This window comes from Eretmochelys imbricata, chromosome 2 (genome assembly GCF_965152235.1).
Source record: "Eretmochelys imbricata isolate rEreImb1 chromosome 2, rEreImb1.hap1, whole genome shotgun sequence".
In the NCBI taxonomy this organism is placed as follows: Eukaryota; Metazoa; Chordata; order Testudines; family Cheloniidae; genus Eretmochelys; species Eretmochelys imbricata.
In genome coordinates this window covers 141,643,657-141,659,021 of record NC_135573.1, presented here as the reverse complement: position 1 = coordinate 141,659,021, position 15,365 = coordinate 141,643,657, and the positions used below count along the sequence as shown (strand labels likewise).

General features: G+C 43.6%; 1 protein-coding gene across 3 annotated transcripts; it reads right to left on the bottom strand.

The window, feature by feature from the left end:
- Window positions 1–718: 718 nt before the first annotated feature.
- Window positions 719–14,562, bottom strand: SNRNP48 (small nuclear ribonucleoprotein U11/U12 subunit 48). Of its 3 annotated transcripts, XR_013345232.1 has the most exons (10): window positions 14,497–14,562; window positions 13,884–13,997; window positions 13,221–13,281; window positions 11,760–11,834; window positions 7,180–7,374; window positions 5,867–5,988; window positions 4,886–5,013; window positions 3,643–3,807; window positions 2,234–2,494; window positions 719–735 (listed from the first exon to the last, which is right to left on the bottom strand). XR_013345232.1 is itself a non-coding variant. In XM_077810793.1 (9 exons), the coding sequence occupies exons 1-9, from the start codon at window positions 14,530–14,532 to the stop codon at window positions 2,455–2,457; spliced, it is 936 nt and encodes a 311-aa protein (XP_077666919.1). In that variant the 5' UTR covers window positions 14,533–14,562; the 3' UTR covers window positions 2,177–2,454. The 3 variants fall into 3 exon arrangements, 2 of the variants coding, with proteins under 2 accessions (XP_077666919.1, XP_077666920.1); XM_077810793.1 differs by lacking the exon at window positions 719–735 and having other exon boundaries at window positions 2,177–2,494; XM_077810794.1 differs by lacking the exon at window positions 719–735 and having other exon boundaries at window positions 2,177–2,494; window positions 4,953–5,013.
- Between the last annotated feature and the right edge of the window lie 803 nt (window positions 14,563–15,365).

Here is a 15,365-nt window from a genome sequence, read left to right as displayed (position 1 = left end):
CTTCCTACTGATTATCTGGGAACCAAGCTGTAAAAGGCTCTGGTGCTCATTGAGACTGAAGGGATGTCTCCCCAGTGCCCGCTCCCAGCATCTAGGCAGTGAACCCTTGGGCGGGATTTGAAGGCTGTTCTCTGACCAGGTGTAGGACACAAGTGGGGACAAGCTAGTCAGGGAAAGGGAATCAGGAGGCTACTCAGTCACTGACAATTTAGCTGTTGGGTCAGGTTCTCTGGGAAACCTCCACACACAAAAATCCCCATTGACCAGGGCTGCAGCTCTGCAGGCACCAAGGGACTGTGCTGGGAGGGTGAGATGGTGCTGCAAAGTGGGTTCTAGACACACAGCTCTGGTTGTCCTGGGTAGGGAGTGGCAGCTGCACACTCACAACACCACCGTGTCTCTCAGGAGTTACAATACATACATTTTTACAGATAAGTTCCCAGAAAGTTCCTACACCTGGGAGCTGGTCAATCCCATGATCCTCTCTGCTCCAGCATTCCCACATGAATCAACTGAAATTCAAGCCTGCTCCAAATCCCCAAGGCCTGCCTGTGGTCCTGGGAAAGGGAGCAGAGCGAGAGCGTGAGGAATTTAGGGCTGTCCACAGCACCCTCCTGGACAGCCGCAACATGAAATGGGCTGCGTTTTAACCAATGTTTTTTCAAACTCACTTTCACTGGTGTGCCGACGTCCCAAGCTGGTTTTCCCACAGGCCTCAACCTGGTCATCTAATGACTGCCGGGAAAGACATTGAAAAGACATGAGGAAAAGCAATCCCAGATTGCAATGTGATTAAAGCCCACACTGAGCAGCACTCACTGGGGAGTTTGTTCCATTGACAGATGAGTCAGACACAGATTTTCCAAACCTTTGGCAGCACATTTGGAGTGGGGAGGCAAAGACCTGTCCTCTGGCTCTGACCACAGGGAAGTATGGGAAGACACTATGGGAAGGATTACAGATAAGTAATGGCAGCATTTACACATAAACAGCCACATTATAAACTCAAGAAACTGATGGGGAATTAGCTCACACTAAAGAACTGATACAAAGCAACATGAAGGGGTCTTGTTCGGTGCAATGAAAACCAGGCCAAGACCCAATCCTTAACCTGAGCTGCTGTGCCTGCATGTTTCATGGCTCTCTCAACAGACAGATTATACACACTGGAGCAAAACAACATGATCTCCACTCATTAGGAAACAGGAGTCCTAAAATCACGCATGCACCAAGGCCCGTGGCCAACAGCACAATACGTTGCTAGTACAGTAGTATGTCAGCTACTATTGATCCCAGTGCACTATGGGAACTGATTTATTCATTTCTGGGTGGAAGGGTTCTCATGATTGCTGATGGGACAAAAACTTTAACCGCAGCATCATCAGTTCAATTGCAGCCCATAGCGGTTGAGAGTGAAAATCATCCCCATGTGCCAACTGCTGTTCACCACCTGAATTACTGGATGGTCTCAGTCCAATGCCAAGTGTCCATATCAGCCCAACCACCCTCATAGTAGGCAGCCTTGTTAGATTTTCAGCAGAGGCAGAGAAGAAAAGCACACTTGGTTCTTATACAATGCTCTTGACATGAATGCCTCAAAATGCTTTACAAAGGGGGCCAAACATCATCATCCCCATTTTACAGTCAGAACCTGAGCCACAGGCTATGGATGGCTCAGCTATTTAGGTTTTATTTTTAAATTTCCCCAGGGAAGCTCAGCTTACCTGCTTTTCAGTGAGGTCTCCCTCCTGTTTAACATTGCTTTGCATGAAATGTTCATAAGTTACAGTGAAAGAGCAGTGACTTGAGCCAGGCAGAGCATAGGTCAGCCCCGACCTAGTCTCCTCTGAACAACACTGCTAATGCACCTCGCAGCCAACCTGCTACTTCACTGAACACGACAGCTTTGCAGTATGCAAGAATGAAGACTAGGATGAGAGCAGTCAACACTCTCTTGTGACTTAGGGCCCAGGTCTTCAGAGGCTAGTGCACTAACCACCTTGTTACATGCTCGCCTTCACACTACACTTTATCCAGGATTCCAATGGGGTGACTGATCCATAAGACTATAGAGTATCCTCCCAAAGTCACTGCAAACCAGCACAAATTTGAATCCTCATCGCTTCCTCTTTTGCTTCAATCACCATACCAAGTTAGGCTGAATGAAAAACGACAATGTAATAAATTATATTTATCAAATCAGTCAAAGGCAATACAACAAATTACACGTCACCTTCTAATGCAGAGATAAAAACCTTCTGAGACATGAGATCATGGTAAGGCTGTCAGGATGAGAGAAAGATGGCATTGGTAGCCTCCCAGCTGTGGGTACAATGTTTGATTCATAATGCTATCACCATCAGCATGCTGCTAATATTCACAGCTCTGAATGATCCAGTTTAAGTCTATTTCCTTAACTCACAGCTGACAAACATCTTCTTTACAGTCCTTTTTCTATTTTCTTCTTTTGTGGTTGTGATACTTGTCTTCAGCCCTGAAATAGAAACAAGCCATTATAGTCAATGTCTTGTTAGGATCTCAGCACTTAACAGATTACTCCAAAACTGCTTGGCTGACTGAACTTTCACTGATGAGAGTCTAAACACTAGAGAAGCCTGAAGTCTTTCAAGACCGAAAATATCTTTAAATCTAAGCACTTCCTTCCAAATCTTGTCACTGTCTTCCCTTTGAGGGTTCATTTCCAGTGAGTTGTATTCAAGTCTCATTGCACAATCCTGCACTCTGACAGAGCACAATGTATCTTGTAAAAACAACTGCGTAAAGCCCATTTTATGAGACAAGCAGCTACTCCAGCTTATGCACCAAAGTATATGATCAAAGCATTTGTGTTTTTGTGAGCTGATACACACTTGCTAGGATTGTGCTATATAATTTCTCCCATTTCTGTTATAAACCAACAGAGGGTCACAAAGAGAGCCCGGGAGCCTGACAGGGAAGTTCCTAAAACCACACTTGGACCCAGATCCTCAGCTGGGATCTGCTGGCTCTAGCACTTGCACCAGTGCCAGATCCAAGTGAATGCTACGGGACTCCAGTGGTGTAAGTGTATTTCATTACAGGCAATTCTGTTCTGAAGCTTAGGAAAGCTTCCCGTTTAGAAAAAAAGGATCAGACACCTATAAGTGTAGCAAATGGTAGAGCTGGCAACCAATCTAACTGGCAGATCCCCATGCAAACTCCTCGGAAGTATGTATTAAAATTCACTACATGTACAACAACCAAGTAGCTATCAGTAATACAAGGGTGTGGTTAATTCATACTATACAGCCCATAACACACAAGTAGAGAGCACTAGGTGACTCTTTGGGTCAGATCTGAGCCAATGCTCCTGTATTGTGAGGGGAAAGTCACTGCTGGAGGAGCCACCTTTTGGACCCCTGATTAAACCCTGAAATCTGGATGATTTGTAGTTTTTTAAAAATCCCACAGCAAATTCTGCATGGACAGGAGCTTAGCTTGGCTGATCTGGGTTATTACATTCTGCCTCTCTGAATTCTCCAGCATTTCCACTTGGATTGAGTATTACGTTCCTGCACTAAACTCTGATGCACCATTACATTTCACTGGTGACTATCATCACTGATTGGTACAGGCAAACAAATTGCTTAGAGTAACACTTGCCTCTCTCTTTTTCTCCTGGAATCCCTGTCTTTGCCTCTTTCTCGACTTCTTTTTTGTTTGTCTGGACTTCTGCTGGGATCTCTCCTGTGTCTAGATCGATCAACATCCTTAGAGCTTCCACAAGACTGTCGAGAGTCCACTGATGCTGACCGTCTCTCTTCGTTTCTGAAGAAAAGAGTCATTGGTTTTGTTTAATAACTAGTTTCATAAACACTGTAGTTATTAGAATACTTTTCATCTCCATCTGTCTGTCTCTGGTAGGCAATGAAAAGGAACAGTATTCTGTTTGGTAGGGTCATTTTCTTCTTCTCTTGTTTGTGATAATAAGAGCTTGGAAACAAGACACTTTCAGCCACTGATTTTGGCTTCTCTCATTAGACAGGCTGCAATTTCTTCCCCCCAGTACTTTAGGTGCAAAGGCTGAAATAGATCTGATTTGTTTACTATTTCAACCACGCAAGTTAGGAAATAAAAATGGGAAGCATTACACAGTGACACAGACACACTTCCATGTCACACAGGTAATAAAGTCTAACCTGTTTGCTTTTTTTCAATACCCAAGTGAAGGATTACTGTTAAGTATACTAGTAGTGCAACACAGCTAAGTTCATGTAACTATGAGAACCTTAAAGGGACATTGTCCACTTGACATCTAATCAATTTTTTTAAAAAAGAATTCAAAATAGTTTAAGGTACTATTCCAGTCCCGCATCTCCCCGCCAATTCTTGTGTTTTAAAAGTCACATTTTCACAGGTTTCTCTCTCCCCAGCTGCTTTGTGACTGGCTGAGACCTGTGGTTACAGCGCTGTACTAGGACTCAGGAGAGCTTATGTTCATGTCCTGGCTCTGCCACAAACTGCCTGTGTGGCATTAGAAAAAAGTCGCTTCGTTTCCCCATCTGCAAAATGTGAACAACACTTCTTTTCTCCTGTCCTTTGTCTTGTCTACGTAAGCCATACACTCCTCAGGGCAAGGACTATCTTAGTATGGATTTGTACTGTCCAGTAAAATGGGTCTATTTCTCAATTTGGGCTTCTGCATACTACTAGAAAATTTATCTGATGAAGTGAGCTGTAGCTCATGAAAGCTTATGCTCAGATAAATTGGTTAGTCTCTAAGGTGCCACAAGTACTCCTTTTCTTTTTACTAGAATACAATAATAGGTCACTATGGATCAACGGTTGCCAGTGTCCCTGCACAAAGAAAGCATTCTGGTGAGTGCTGTGAGGTTCTTGTTAATACCTTCCTGAAGATTTTGCTGAAATGGAAGATTTCCCTCCTTCACACATCTCTGAATTGTCTGGTTTACCTTCCTCCTGCCAGTGGCTGCTGAGTTCTTCCATGTGAACACCAATCACATCTCGGATTACCTGGGAAGAGATTGGTAAAAGGAAACTTGAAGCTAAAATGGACTAGATAATACAGTACCAGGAAAAAGATTAGGTCTGAGATGTTGTTGTTAAATGCACTAGATATTTGTATGGAAAAAAACATTTGTTTGCTGAAATAAAAACTCCAAAGTAACTTTACTAAAAAGCACCTTAAAGGGACACTATCAACATGTAGGTTGTTGGAATTTGCATGTACAAAACTCAGTATTAAAAGCAGCTGTGATAAATATATTCAGTAACTTGCAGCGAAAAAAGTTCTCTGTTTGCATCTGAAAACATTTCTCTGAAGTCTTTGCAACCCCAAATAGCTAAGGCACAAGAAACTGATACTGAAATTGACTAGTCTATTCAAATGAAGAAAAAAGAATAAACACCATGATGAGCACAAGATTTTTAAAGTTATTTCATTTTTAACAGTTTCAGCTGTCGGTATCGTAATTGGGGTAAGGAAAAATGCATTTTAAATACATATGGTTTTTAACCCTGCAGTTCCCCTCTAAGTAGTTTATGCAACTTTCAAATTGACATAGCTCAAACTAAAGGATAGCCACAAAATGATATCAGGAAACACTGACAATCAACCAGAGGAGAAAATATACTTTAAACCATTAACATTTCTTTTTGAGCTTTATAAAATTGCTAACACATTTACTAACCCACATCTTCAGACTTGGTCAAAAAGTTTCTTTAAGATTTTTTTGCCTAGGTATTGTAGTTAAAACTGTTTTTACTAATCTGAATAGAGCACATTAGAGAGTGTACACCATGAAAAGATTAAGCATTCTAATGCCTGCAAAGGCTTGCACTCTCTACAAAAGCATTTGATGCTCACCTCAGTGTAAGATTTCTTTGTTATATGCACATTCTTAGCTCTGTACGACTGCCGCCGTCTTTTATAGTCCCGCATTTCTGCCAGGATTTCAAGATGAGACTTTGGACCTTTTTGACCATCATCTAATACAAATTGAAGGTGAAACAAGTGGTTAAGCAAACTAAAAACAAAATTTCAGAGGCAATACATCGGTACTTGAGAACACCTAATTGGGCTGTCTTAGAAAATGATGCTGCTTACAGGACTAAAGGTAAATTTGTGTCAAGTTCTTTTAATAGATGTTTCTCTGGTATTTATTTATAGCATCAAACAGTGTCTAGGGAAGTTGGAGAGAAAACTGGAAGATATCTGCTTACACAATGAAGACCAAAATCAACAACCAAAATAAAAGGCATTCAAGCAACCATACAAGATTATTACATGAACTCTGAGACACTGCAATAAGACCACTTATTTAGTGACTTGAAATAAGTGATTTAAATACTCCTAAATACTCCTAAATACTATTTTACAAATCACATTTTCAAAACCCGTATTATTGAACTGCTGAAGTCTGGCAAACAGAGGGATCAATCCAGCAAATGTAAATGTCTATGGTCATGCAGATCCTTTTGCAGGATCGGGCTCCAGAAAGAAGGCATTTTTTCCTTGCATGCATATTGTACGTTTTACAGAATATAGTAACTGGAGGAGTCCTGATCTGTCTCACTAGTTTATATATTTAGCCAGAATTTTCTTTGTGCCAAAAGACTATCATGTGTCACTTATCACATTTCTATTGTTAGTATTCCATGCTGCTTTACTCTCTTATCAGCTTTCACAGCAGAAATCTTGCAAAATTTCACATTCACTTGTGAGCCAAAGAAGTGCAGGCCTGTTGCAGCAGAAATGAAGGATCCTTCCTCCTGCTGAGATGCAGGCAATAGATACAATGAGCGAAGAGCAGAAGAACTGTTTGGACAGGAAGCTGGCAGAATTGAAGATGGAAAGGAGAAAGATACAATAGGCAATTACAAATAGAACACCACATTACAGGACCTGAAGGTATCTTACCTGTGTCCTGAATTCTACTTTTTTTTTTTTTTTAAAAAGAACTATAATACAAAAAGAGTATTTGCCAGCTCTTTTCCGGGCTAGTTTGCATAATTTTTGTCCTTTTCCTAGAATCCACAATTTTGTTTACATTTTATTAATTCAAACCTGAATAAATGTTCAACCAAATCCCTCTAACTGTAGAAATGTGACAACATTTGAAGATGACAAACACTGCCATTTTAAGTTGTAAAACTCACGAACTGGAATATTTCTCAAACCTTGGGCGACTTTAGCTGCCAAATCTACAAAGAGATCACTGTCATTTTCCGTGGCTTGGGATCTGGACCTCTGTTTCTTCGTCTCTTCCAGGACATAATCATAGATTGCAAGACGATCAGCTTGAGTCAGGTCACAGATGAAGCGTTTGTGGTTTTGGGGAACTTCAACAGGCAGTGAAGAATAGGCACCTAAAGCTTGTAAACAAATTGACATTATTACTTCTATAAAATGGGAATATTGATACACAAAGAAACTTGTGGGGAGGAGCAAGTGTACTGGCACTAGGAACTTGGACACTATTTACATACTTTTCACTTGTGCAAGACAGATTTCTTTAGCTTTACTGGATTCTGATAGCTTAAAAAGTACTTTAGTTGGCCTAATTTTAGGAAACCACTGACATCTGCTTCATGAAATGATGACTCTGTAACAGACTGTCACCAAATGGCCTCTACACTTCTATTTCATTAGCCTTCCTCAAATACACACCTAGGGAGCCAAGAGTTTTGGTGTCTCCTGCAGGGACTATGAGGGCTATTTGAGGGCAAAGGGAGAGAATGCCGACAAAAACCATCTAGTCCACAATACGATTTCCTATATTAGGTTATTAGTGACAGCCCATTAGCCTGCAAAAGAATGTTTTTGTACTGGTCCAATAATACATATTTATTTTAAAATTTGTTTCCAAATTTCAACTGCAAACTAGTTAACAGCCAACATTCTATTGGCAATAACTAGAATCAAAGCCTCTGTTTAACCAAACAGATAATGCTCAACTGTCTGTTCTGAATGCTTTCAAAGACAATTCAGAACAGGGTGCCTTCTACACGCTCACCTTGCTAGTCGGTTTAAAAACCCTGAAGAGAAGTAATGTGCAACAAAAGCATTTACAATTGGCAAAACAGAGTTGCCAGTCTCCTCCCAGTTATTAGTCTACACTTACTCCCTAGCTATACAGTTATCAAGATGTATTCATTACCTGCTAGCTAAAAAAACCCTGCTTCCCCAATTTGTTAAAACTGTAGTCACGCTCCCTGTTTTATGGCAAAGATTTTATTTCTTTCAAACAGAATGGTCAAACCTCCAGTCACACTCTCTCCAACATACTGTAGCATTTCAAAGTGAATTTCTTGAAACAACAGAATATGGTACTTATGAAAGGCTATCACTTGCAGAAAGGACGCTGTATATCTTTTAGGTCTAGTCTACACTGTCAGGGGCATGTAGGTTACGTGTAACTACATGCTGCACTGAAAAGCAGGCTGCGTTCACACTGTGGTGGTTAGATACACGTGGCAATGAAAGGCTCTGGCAGGGAGAAGCAATGGAAAAAGGCTCCGGCAGCGATGCCAGAGCCTTTCCTTGCAGCAGGAAAAGGCTCCCGTAGTGGGGTAATGCTGGAGTCGTTCTCCGCTGCCTCCCCACTGCTACAGCCCTTCCTTGCAGTGGAGAAAGACTCTGGCAGTGGAACACTACACTGCTTAAAATAGCAGTGTATATGTGAGAGACACTGCTCGGGCATATTGAGAGTGAGTAGAGTACACACCCTAAAGTTCAGGTGTGTCTTTACTCTACTTGCCCAAGCAGTGCCTCACCATCTACACAGCTATTTATACCTGTGCTAGGTGGGCATGCAGCGTATGTACTCGACACATGCTGTAAATGGAGACAAAGCCTAAGTAAGGAGAACATTCATCTCCTTAATTCCCCTTCAGTCTCACCCCTGCTCTTGAAAGAAGAATCAAGGACATTTTTATTGAAAAATATTTCAAGAGCAGAAAGATCAGCTAGGTCCATTTCATTCAGGATGGGGTCATAGCACACAGCAAAGACTACCCTGTAAGAAGAGAAAAGCTAAAACTCTCTCTGTTCAGATGTGCTGATCCAGATGTGACGCAGATTAAGAACCCGTGAAATATGCCCTATTTTCTGTTACAATTATAACAACTTACTAGGAGTTCCACCTATTCAAATAAAAGTAGCTGTGTTTACCTGAAGGTCTGCTCAGCTATCACCCTCTTTTAAACATGCCAAGGAAACTGAAGGCAAAATTTGTGTTAACAGATATTATGACTAAGGTTTTAAAATTCAGAAAATTAAATCTTCTGGTTCCTAAAGCAACCTTAATTTGACAATTATGCACCATAAAACTTCACATTTCTTGATGACTGTGTATTAAAAACCTGGACTACAACTTTGTGTTAGTGGAGAGTTTTAGAGAAAAGAGTAAGTGTTTACCAAGTAAAACCTGATAATAAATTAACAAGTTATTAGGTGAATGTGGACAGTTTGGACAACTTTGGTTCTTTCTTCAGATCGCTTCTAAAAAGTGCAAGAACACAATGTTAAAATAGGATGGTGAGATATAACTATGACACCTAGTGGCCCATAGATGTATTTTTGCAATACAGAACATGGTGCACATTTTGGTATTCATTTATTTTCTTTTAAAGTTGTCAAGTGCATTCAGGTTAGATCAGTGGATCCTAAACTTTAACAACCTGGGAACCCCATTCAGTAAAACGTCAAGGCTCGTGAACCCCCTCCTAAAAATGAAAAGGAGTACTTGTGGCACCTTAGAGACTAACCAATTTATTTGAGCATGAGCTTTCGTGGGCCACAGCTCACTTCATCAGATGCATACCGTATTCCAGGGATTTTCTCCTTTACCCGAGTATAAATGATAAAAGCAGTGATCTTGGAAACATAAAATATGTTTTATGACATGCTTATTACACACTATTTATTATTATTATTTATGATTACAGTATTATTACATTATGAAAACGGCAGCACTCTTCCAAGATCTCACTTTCGTAGCTTGTATCACTTTGAATAAGCCTGTTATAAGACAAGGCTCCTATGTTTCATCAAGGAGTATCAGATGTGAAACAGCATGAAAGTATTTAAGAAGCCAACTCAAATCGTTGCTCCTACACAATCATTCAGGTCTTGAACAGCCAGGCAAAACAAACAAAGCTTAAACCTTTTCTTCATAATAATTTTAAAAACAATACTAGCTGCCTATTTAATTTTAAGAACAGCAGAAAATATCCATCTCCCTTTCCATTTCTTATAAGAAGTCTTGAAGTTTAAATCTCCTCAGTGTGATAGATACGCTTGCTTTGATCTGCTTAGCTTTTGGAAGTCCAGGGGCTCCGGGCTGCTGGCCCCATGCTGTCCAGGGTCCCTAGAGACAGCTCTGTCTGCCATTAGGGAATTTTTTCCCTGCAACCCCCCTGTAACATTTCACGAACCCCAGTTTGGGAACCACTGGGTTAGATTAAGATTTGAAATTAACATTACTACAGTTTTGTTAAACCATGGGGAACCCATCTTCCAAATATGCCATCAATCTTATGAACATTTCCAGGTGCCTCCTTTCCAAAGAGCCCATTCTACAGGTTTCCATTCTATACTAGAGAAAGAAAAACAGAGCAGAAAAGTCTTCCAGTCAGCGCTGCTGCATTCGGATGCTGAGTTAGCAAGTCAGAAAGGGAGAATGAGCATACACCTTTTTCCCTTTGTACACTAGGACGGCCAATTTTGGTTGGATGTATTCCTGGACGTTTTATCACGTGACAGTCTTTAATTAAAGACTAATCTTTAATTTCTGGAGACTCCAGGACAATCCTGGAGGGTTGGCAACCCTAATTTGTGCACATATCTGTATTTTAAAATAACTGAGTCAGTAGCTTAATGCAATTTTATACAGGTGCCACAATCCCTCCCACAGTGCACACTGTAGCTCTACTGCCATCTGTACAAGCAGGCACAGTTTGTCAAGGGTCTGTCTTGATTTCATCTTTCATTCTCTTGAGAAATCTATGTCTGTCCTTTCCTGGGCTCCAGCCTGTTTTGTGTGTTCTTTGCTGATCAGTGAAAAACAGGAAGTAGTGACTTAAATGTATGGGTGGACACAATGTCCATCCTATCTACAGGGGAGCAGACCCCTCTGACTAAATCACTCTAACTCCTCTTTGGAAAGTTTGCAATAATCCACTGTAAAAATGGAAATTGAAAGTTCATGTATCGTGGGGCAATGAAAGACAACTACATATCACATGCCCAATAAAACAAATGTTAGTTTGGGAATTCAGAGGAGGAAGTAAAAGCAAAAGGGAAGGTTTCTTGTCCAGGAAAAGGATTCCCAGCAGTTGGAGTGGGGAGCAGTGCCAGGTTCAGCCTGAGGGGTTCTGGAAGGCAGAAGAGGGGACAGCTCAGAGAGCTGGGCCAGAGGAGGTCAGAAGGGGAAAGATTTTAAGTAGTGGGATTGTGGGACTGGCATTAAAGGAACATCATGAGCTTTGCAGGGCTAGATTTCCAGTCCTGAAGATAGCTCTTGAGTTGAACATGCAGGACTTGAACCCTCCCCAGATCCCAGGTGAGGAAGGAGAACACAGCTGTGGGGACCAGAATTAGTAAGGGAGCAGATGAATATTGTATGACAGTGAACACACAAATGAGATCAAGGGAGACTGAGAAAGAGGTGGCTTGAGTGATCATGAATGGGAGGAGAGATGGCCCACACTACCGAAAAACTGGAGAACCCCTGGCTTAATCTGTGTATTCCACTTACCTTCACTGTAACCTCCACCTTCTTTAGCACTTAAAGCTTTAGCTTGTTTAATAATGTGAAACTGTAGATCCTTGTCTGAAAAAAAGGAAAAAATTTTTACAAAGTTCCTGTACCTGTGTACTAGTCCATCCTGAGGTATGTGCTAGATCTGTGCTCTTAGCTGGCGAGGTTTAACGGACAGGTAGGCAGTGGTTATTGTACAGAGAGAATAATAGTCCTCATCCTGAATTAATGATGTTCAGCAAAAGGCCATCAGACACTCAGGAATTCTTTGACTGTAATGGAAAAATTTTAACCAAATATATTCTGGCTTTTTAAAAGTTTGTTCTTACATCCATTCCACGTTATTTAGTCCAGAAAACCAAACCACAACCAGTTAATAAGATTTATATTTATTCTACAATTACATGTAAATGATATCAAGTTACTCTTCTGGTCCTGCTACTGTGTCCTGCCTCCTCTGTGTGTGTTTTTCAGGTTCTAACCTCCTCAGAACATAGCCTCACTCTGTGTGACTTGCTTTATTATTATTACTGTCCTGAACAGATTTTTCAAACACTTGATATAAATATCTGTTAATTGTAACTCTGCCATTTAAAGGGGGACAAGTAACTGAAGTTCACATTTTTATCTACCTTAAAAGGGCCTTATAATCTTGGTGGGAATGACCTCTAAATTCCAGAGCAAGATTAATTTGGAAACAAGTACAGCAATGCACTGCAGACACATTAAAGATAATCTTCCCTTACCCAACCAAGAACCATCCCACACTAATGTTTCCACTAGTTAATGTAGAACTGCAATGAAAACACAGGTCTCCCTTCAGAAGCTCTACTTCAGCAGCTAAATGCTATTGTTAGAGCTGGGTCAAACTGCTGAGGTGGGAGATGACATACAGTATACATGTGATCTACTCACATCACAGGTGAGTCCGGTGCACAAACAAGAAAATAAAAAAGCAAAGGGAACTTGTAAGTTGTGTTAGAAATATGAAAACGAAAAAAAAAAAACACACAAAAACCCCAATCTGCCACAAATATGCTGATAAATAACTAGGAATTAAATTATAATATCTTCTTCGAACTTTGAAAATGAGGAGGAAAAACACCCTCTGACTAGCACAGAGTAATAAAAAAGGTGTGCTGCTCAGCTTTGCAGAATGAAGGTAAAGCGCCACAAGCCAAATTTATTTTAAAAAGATCTAGATGATGAGAATAAGAAAGTTTCTCTCACATTGGAGCAACTGAGGTAACATTCGCAAAAAGAAAAGGAGTACTAGTGGCACCTTAGAGACTAACCAATTTATTTGAGCATAAGCTTTCATGAGCTACAGCTCAGTTCATCGGGCCTTTTCTTTTTGCGAATACAGACTAACACGGCTGCTACTCTGAAACCTGAGGTAACATTGTCACCTGAAGTGTCTGCATTCCACTGTACAACCATTACCAAATTCATACTTACCCATAGTAATGGTGGGTATCTTTGCTTTCTCGTAGTAAAATGCAGAGTCATACATTTCAGCCTACAAACCAAAAGACATTAATTATACCATTCCCAAGTTTATAGCTAAGGGCTAGTCTACACTGGCAATGCTAAAGTGGTGCCGTGGCAGTGCTTTAAGGTGGCTTGTGTGATCACGGCAGAGAGCTCTCCCAGGGCTCTAAAAAAACCACCCCAACGAAAGGCATAGCTACCAGCCCTGTTTACACTGTCGCTTTACAGCACTGAAACTTGCTGCGCTCAGGGGGGTGTTTTTTCAAACCCCTGAGCGAGAAAGTTGCAGTGTTGTAAATTGCCAGTGTACACGAGCCCTAAGATTCAAGCATCTCTGCCCAGAACCGCCAGGCCTCCCCAATTCTGTAGTCTGATAAACCATGGCCTTCACATCCAGACAGAGTCTCACTGGACTTATGCAGGTGCACGGGCCACCTGCACGGATCCACCTGCAGCATCAGGGCCTTCCTTTATATGATTTCTCTGGGCCTAGAGTATAAACAATAGATTTGTCTGAACCAATCCAGACTTCTTAAAACTGCCAAACTATTTCCTCTCAGCAAAACCTGACCAAGGGATTCCTGCCCTAAGAAAAAACCAACCAGTCCGCCCAGAGCTGAAGGTGGCTACCTGCTCTTCTCTGGAGTACTCCAGCCTCCTCAGCCGACAGGCCACCATGTGCTTAGCCAGAGAGGCTCTGGGCATCTGGTGATTGGCGTCGTAGGGGCAAACGGCTCTCTCCTCCTGCCAGAGGCAACACACGGTCAGCACCGACCAGGGGCAAAGGGGGGGGTGCTCCCTCAGTTTGGAGCTGGGGGGAAAGGAGGTATTGGAGGTGGGGCGCTCCATCCGTGCGGGCAGGGGTGGAGCTGGGGGTAAGGGGGTATCGGGGCGGGAGGCGCAGCGCTCGGAGATAAGGGCATGTAGGGGGCAGGGAGTGCAGTGCAGGTGGGGCAGACCTGGAAGGTAAGCGGGTGTAGGAGGCGGGGAGCGCAGTGCGGGTGAAGGAGGCGGGGGGGGGGAAGGAAGTGTTGGGAGGTGCAGCATGGGTGGGGGCAGACCGGGGGGTGGCGGGGAAGCGGGCACAGTGCGGGCAGGGCTGTAGCTGCGGCTGCTGGGACGCAGTGGGGGCGGGGAGCTGCCCCGGGCGCGGACGGGGCCAGCCGGGCCGACACCCGCCGGCACCGTGTGACACACGCCGGGGCGAGCGAGGCCGGCCCGCGGCGCTGGGAGAGATTCTTGCCTGATCCCCAAACCACACCGCGCAGGAGGCGTCCATCTCCGCTCCGAGCAGCCAGGCCTCAAACCCTGTTCTGGCTTCACGGGTATTGTAAATAATGGGAGTGGCGGCCATCTTTAGTGAGGGCAACCCGATTGCCTGGGATCCCCGCTGTTGCTGTCGGTAGCTGAAAGAGACGAGGCGCCCTGTGCGGAGCCCGGCGCAGGCTTCAGCCCTTGGTGGTTTAAATGACATTTCACTGGCATGGAAGGCCCCGCTGCAGAAAGTGCAAATGTCAACAAATGAAACGAGATACAGGGTGTTAACGGAGCCAGGCCTCGCGCAATACACTGGTCATTTGCGAACAGGCAGCTCCATGGCCAGCCCCACACGGGGCCTCCCCTGTCGCAGCGCGGCCCTCCAGCCCCATAGAGCGGACACGTGTGTAGAGAGCAGCCGCCGGCAGGGCTCTGCCGCAGAAAAGAGCCATAGAGAGGGAGGCTCAGCGAGGGCAGCCCCTACTGGCGTGGCGGGTTACGGCGGCTCGGCCGGCGTGGGCGTCCCGGGGCTGGCGTTTGGCCGGACACCGGGATTCGCGTCAGCTGCCCGGCTCGGTGCGGTGACCGCGCTTCGCGCCGCGCGTGTGACCGACTCGGTGTCCCCGCAGGGCCCGCGCAATGGGGACCGGGCGCCCCGTGAGGCGCAGACCGCCTGGCACTGTGACAAGGGGGGCGAGGCAACGGCTCTTATTGGCCCAACGGCGGGAGAGACTTTCCAGCCCCACCCAGCTCTTCTGCAGCATGTCTGGCTCCTGGGCCAATAGGAGACGTTGTCTCGTCCTCGCGCCCCCCGTCTCTGTTGTGACGCGCTCGGAGCGGTGCCGGTCTGGCGGC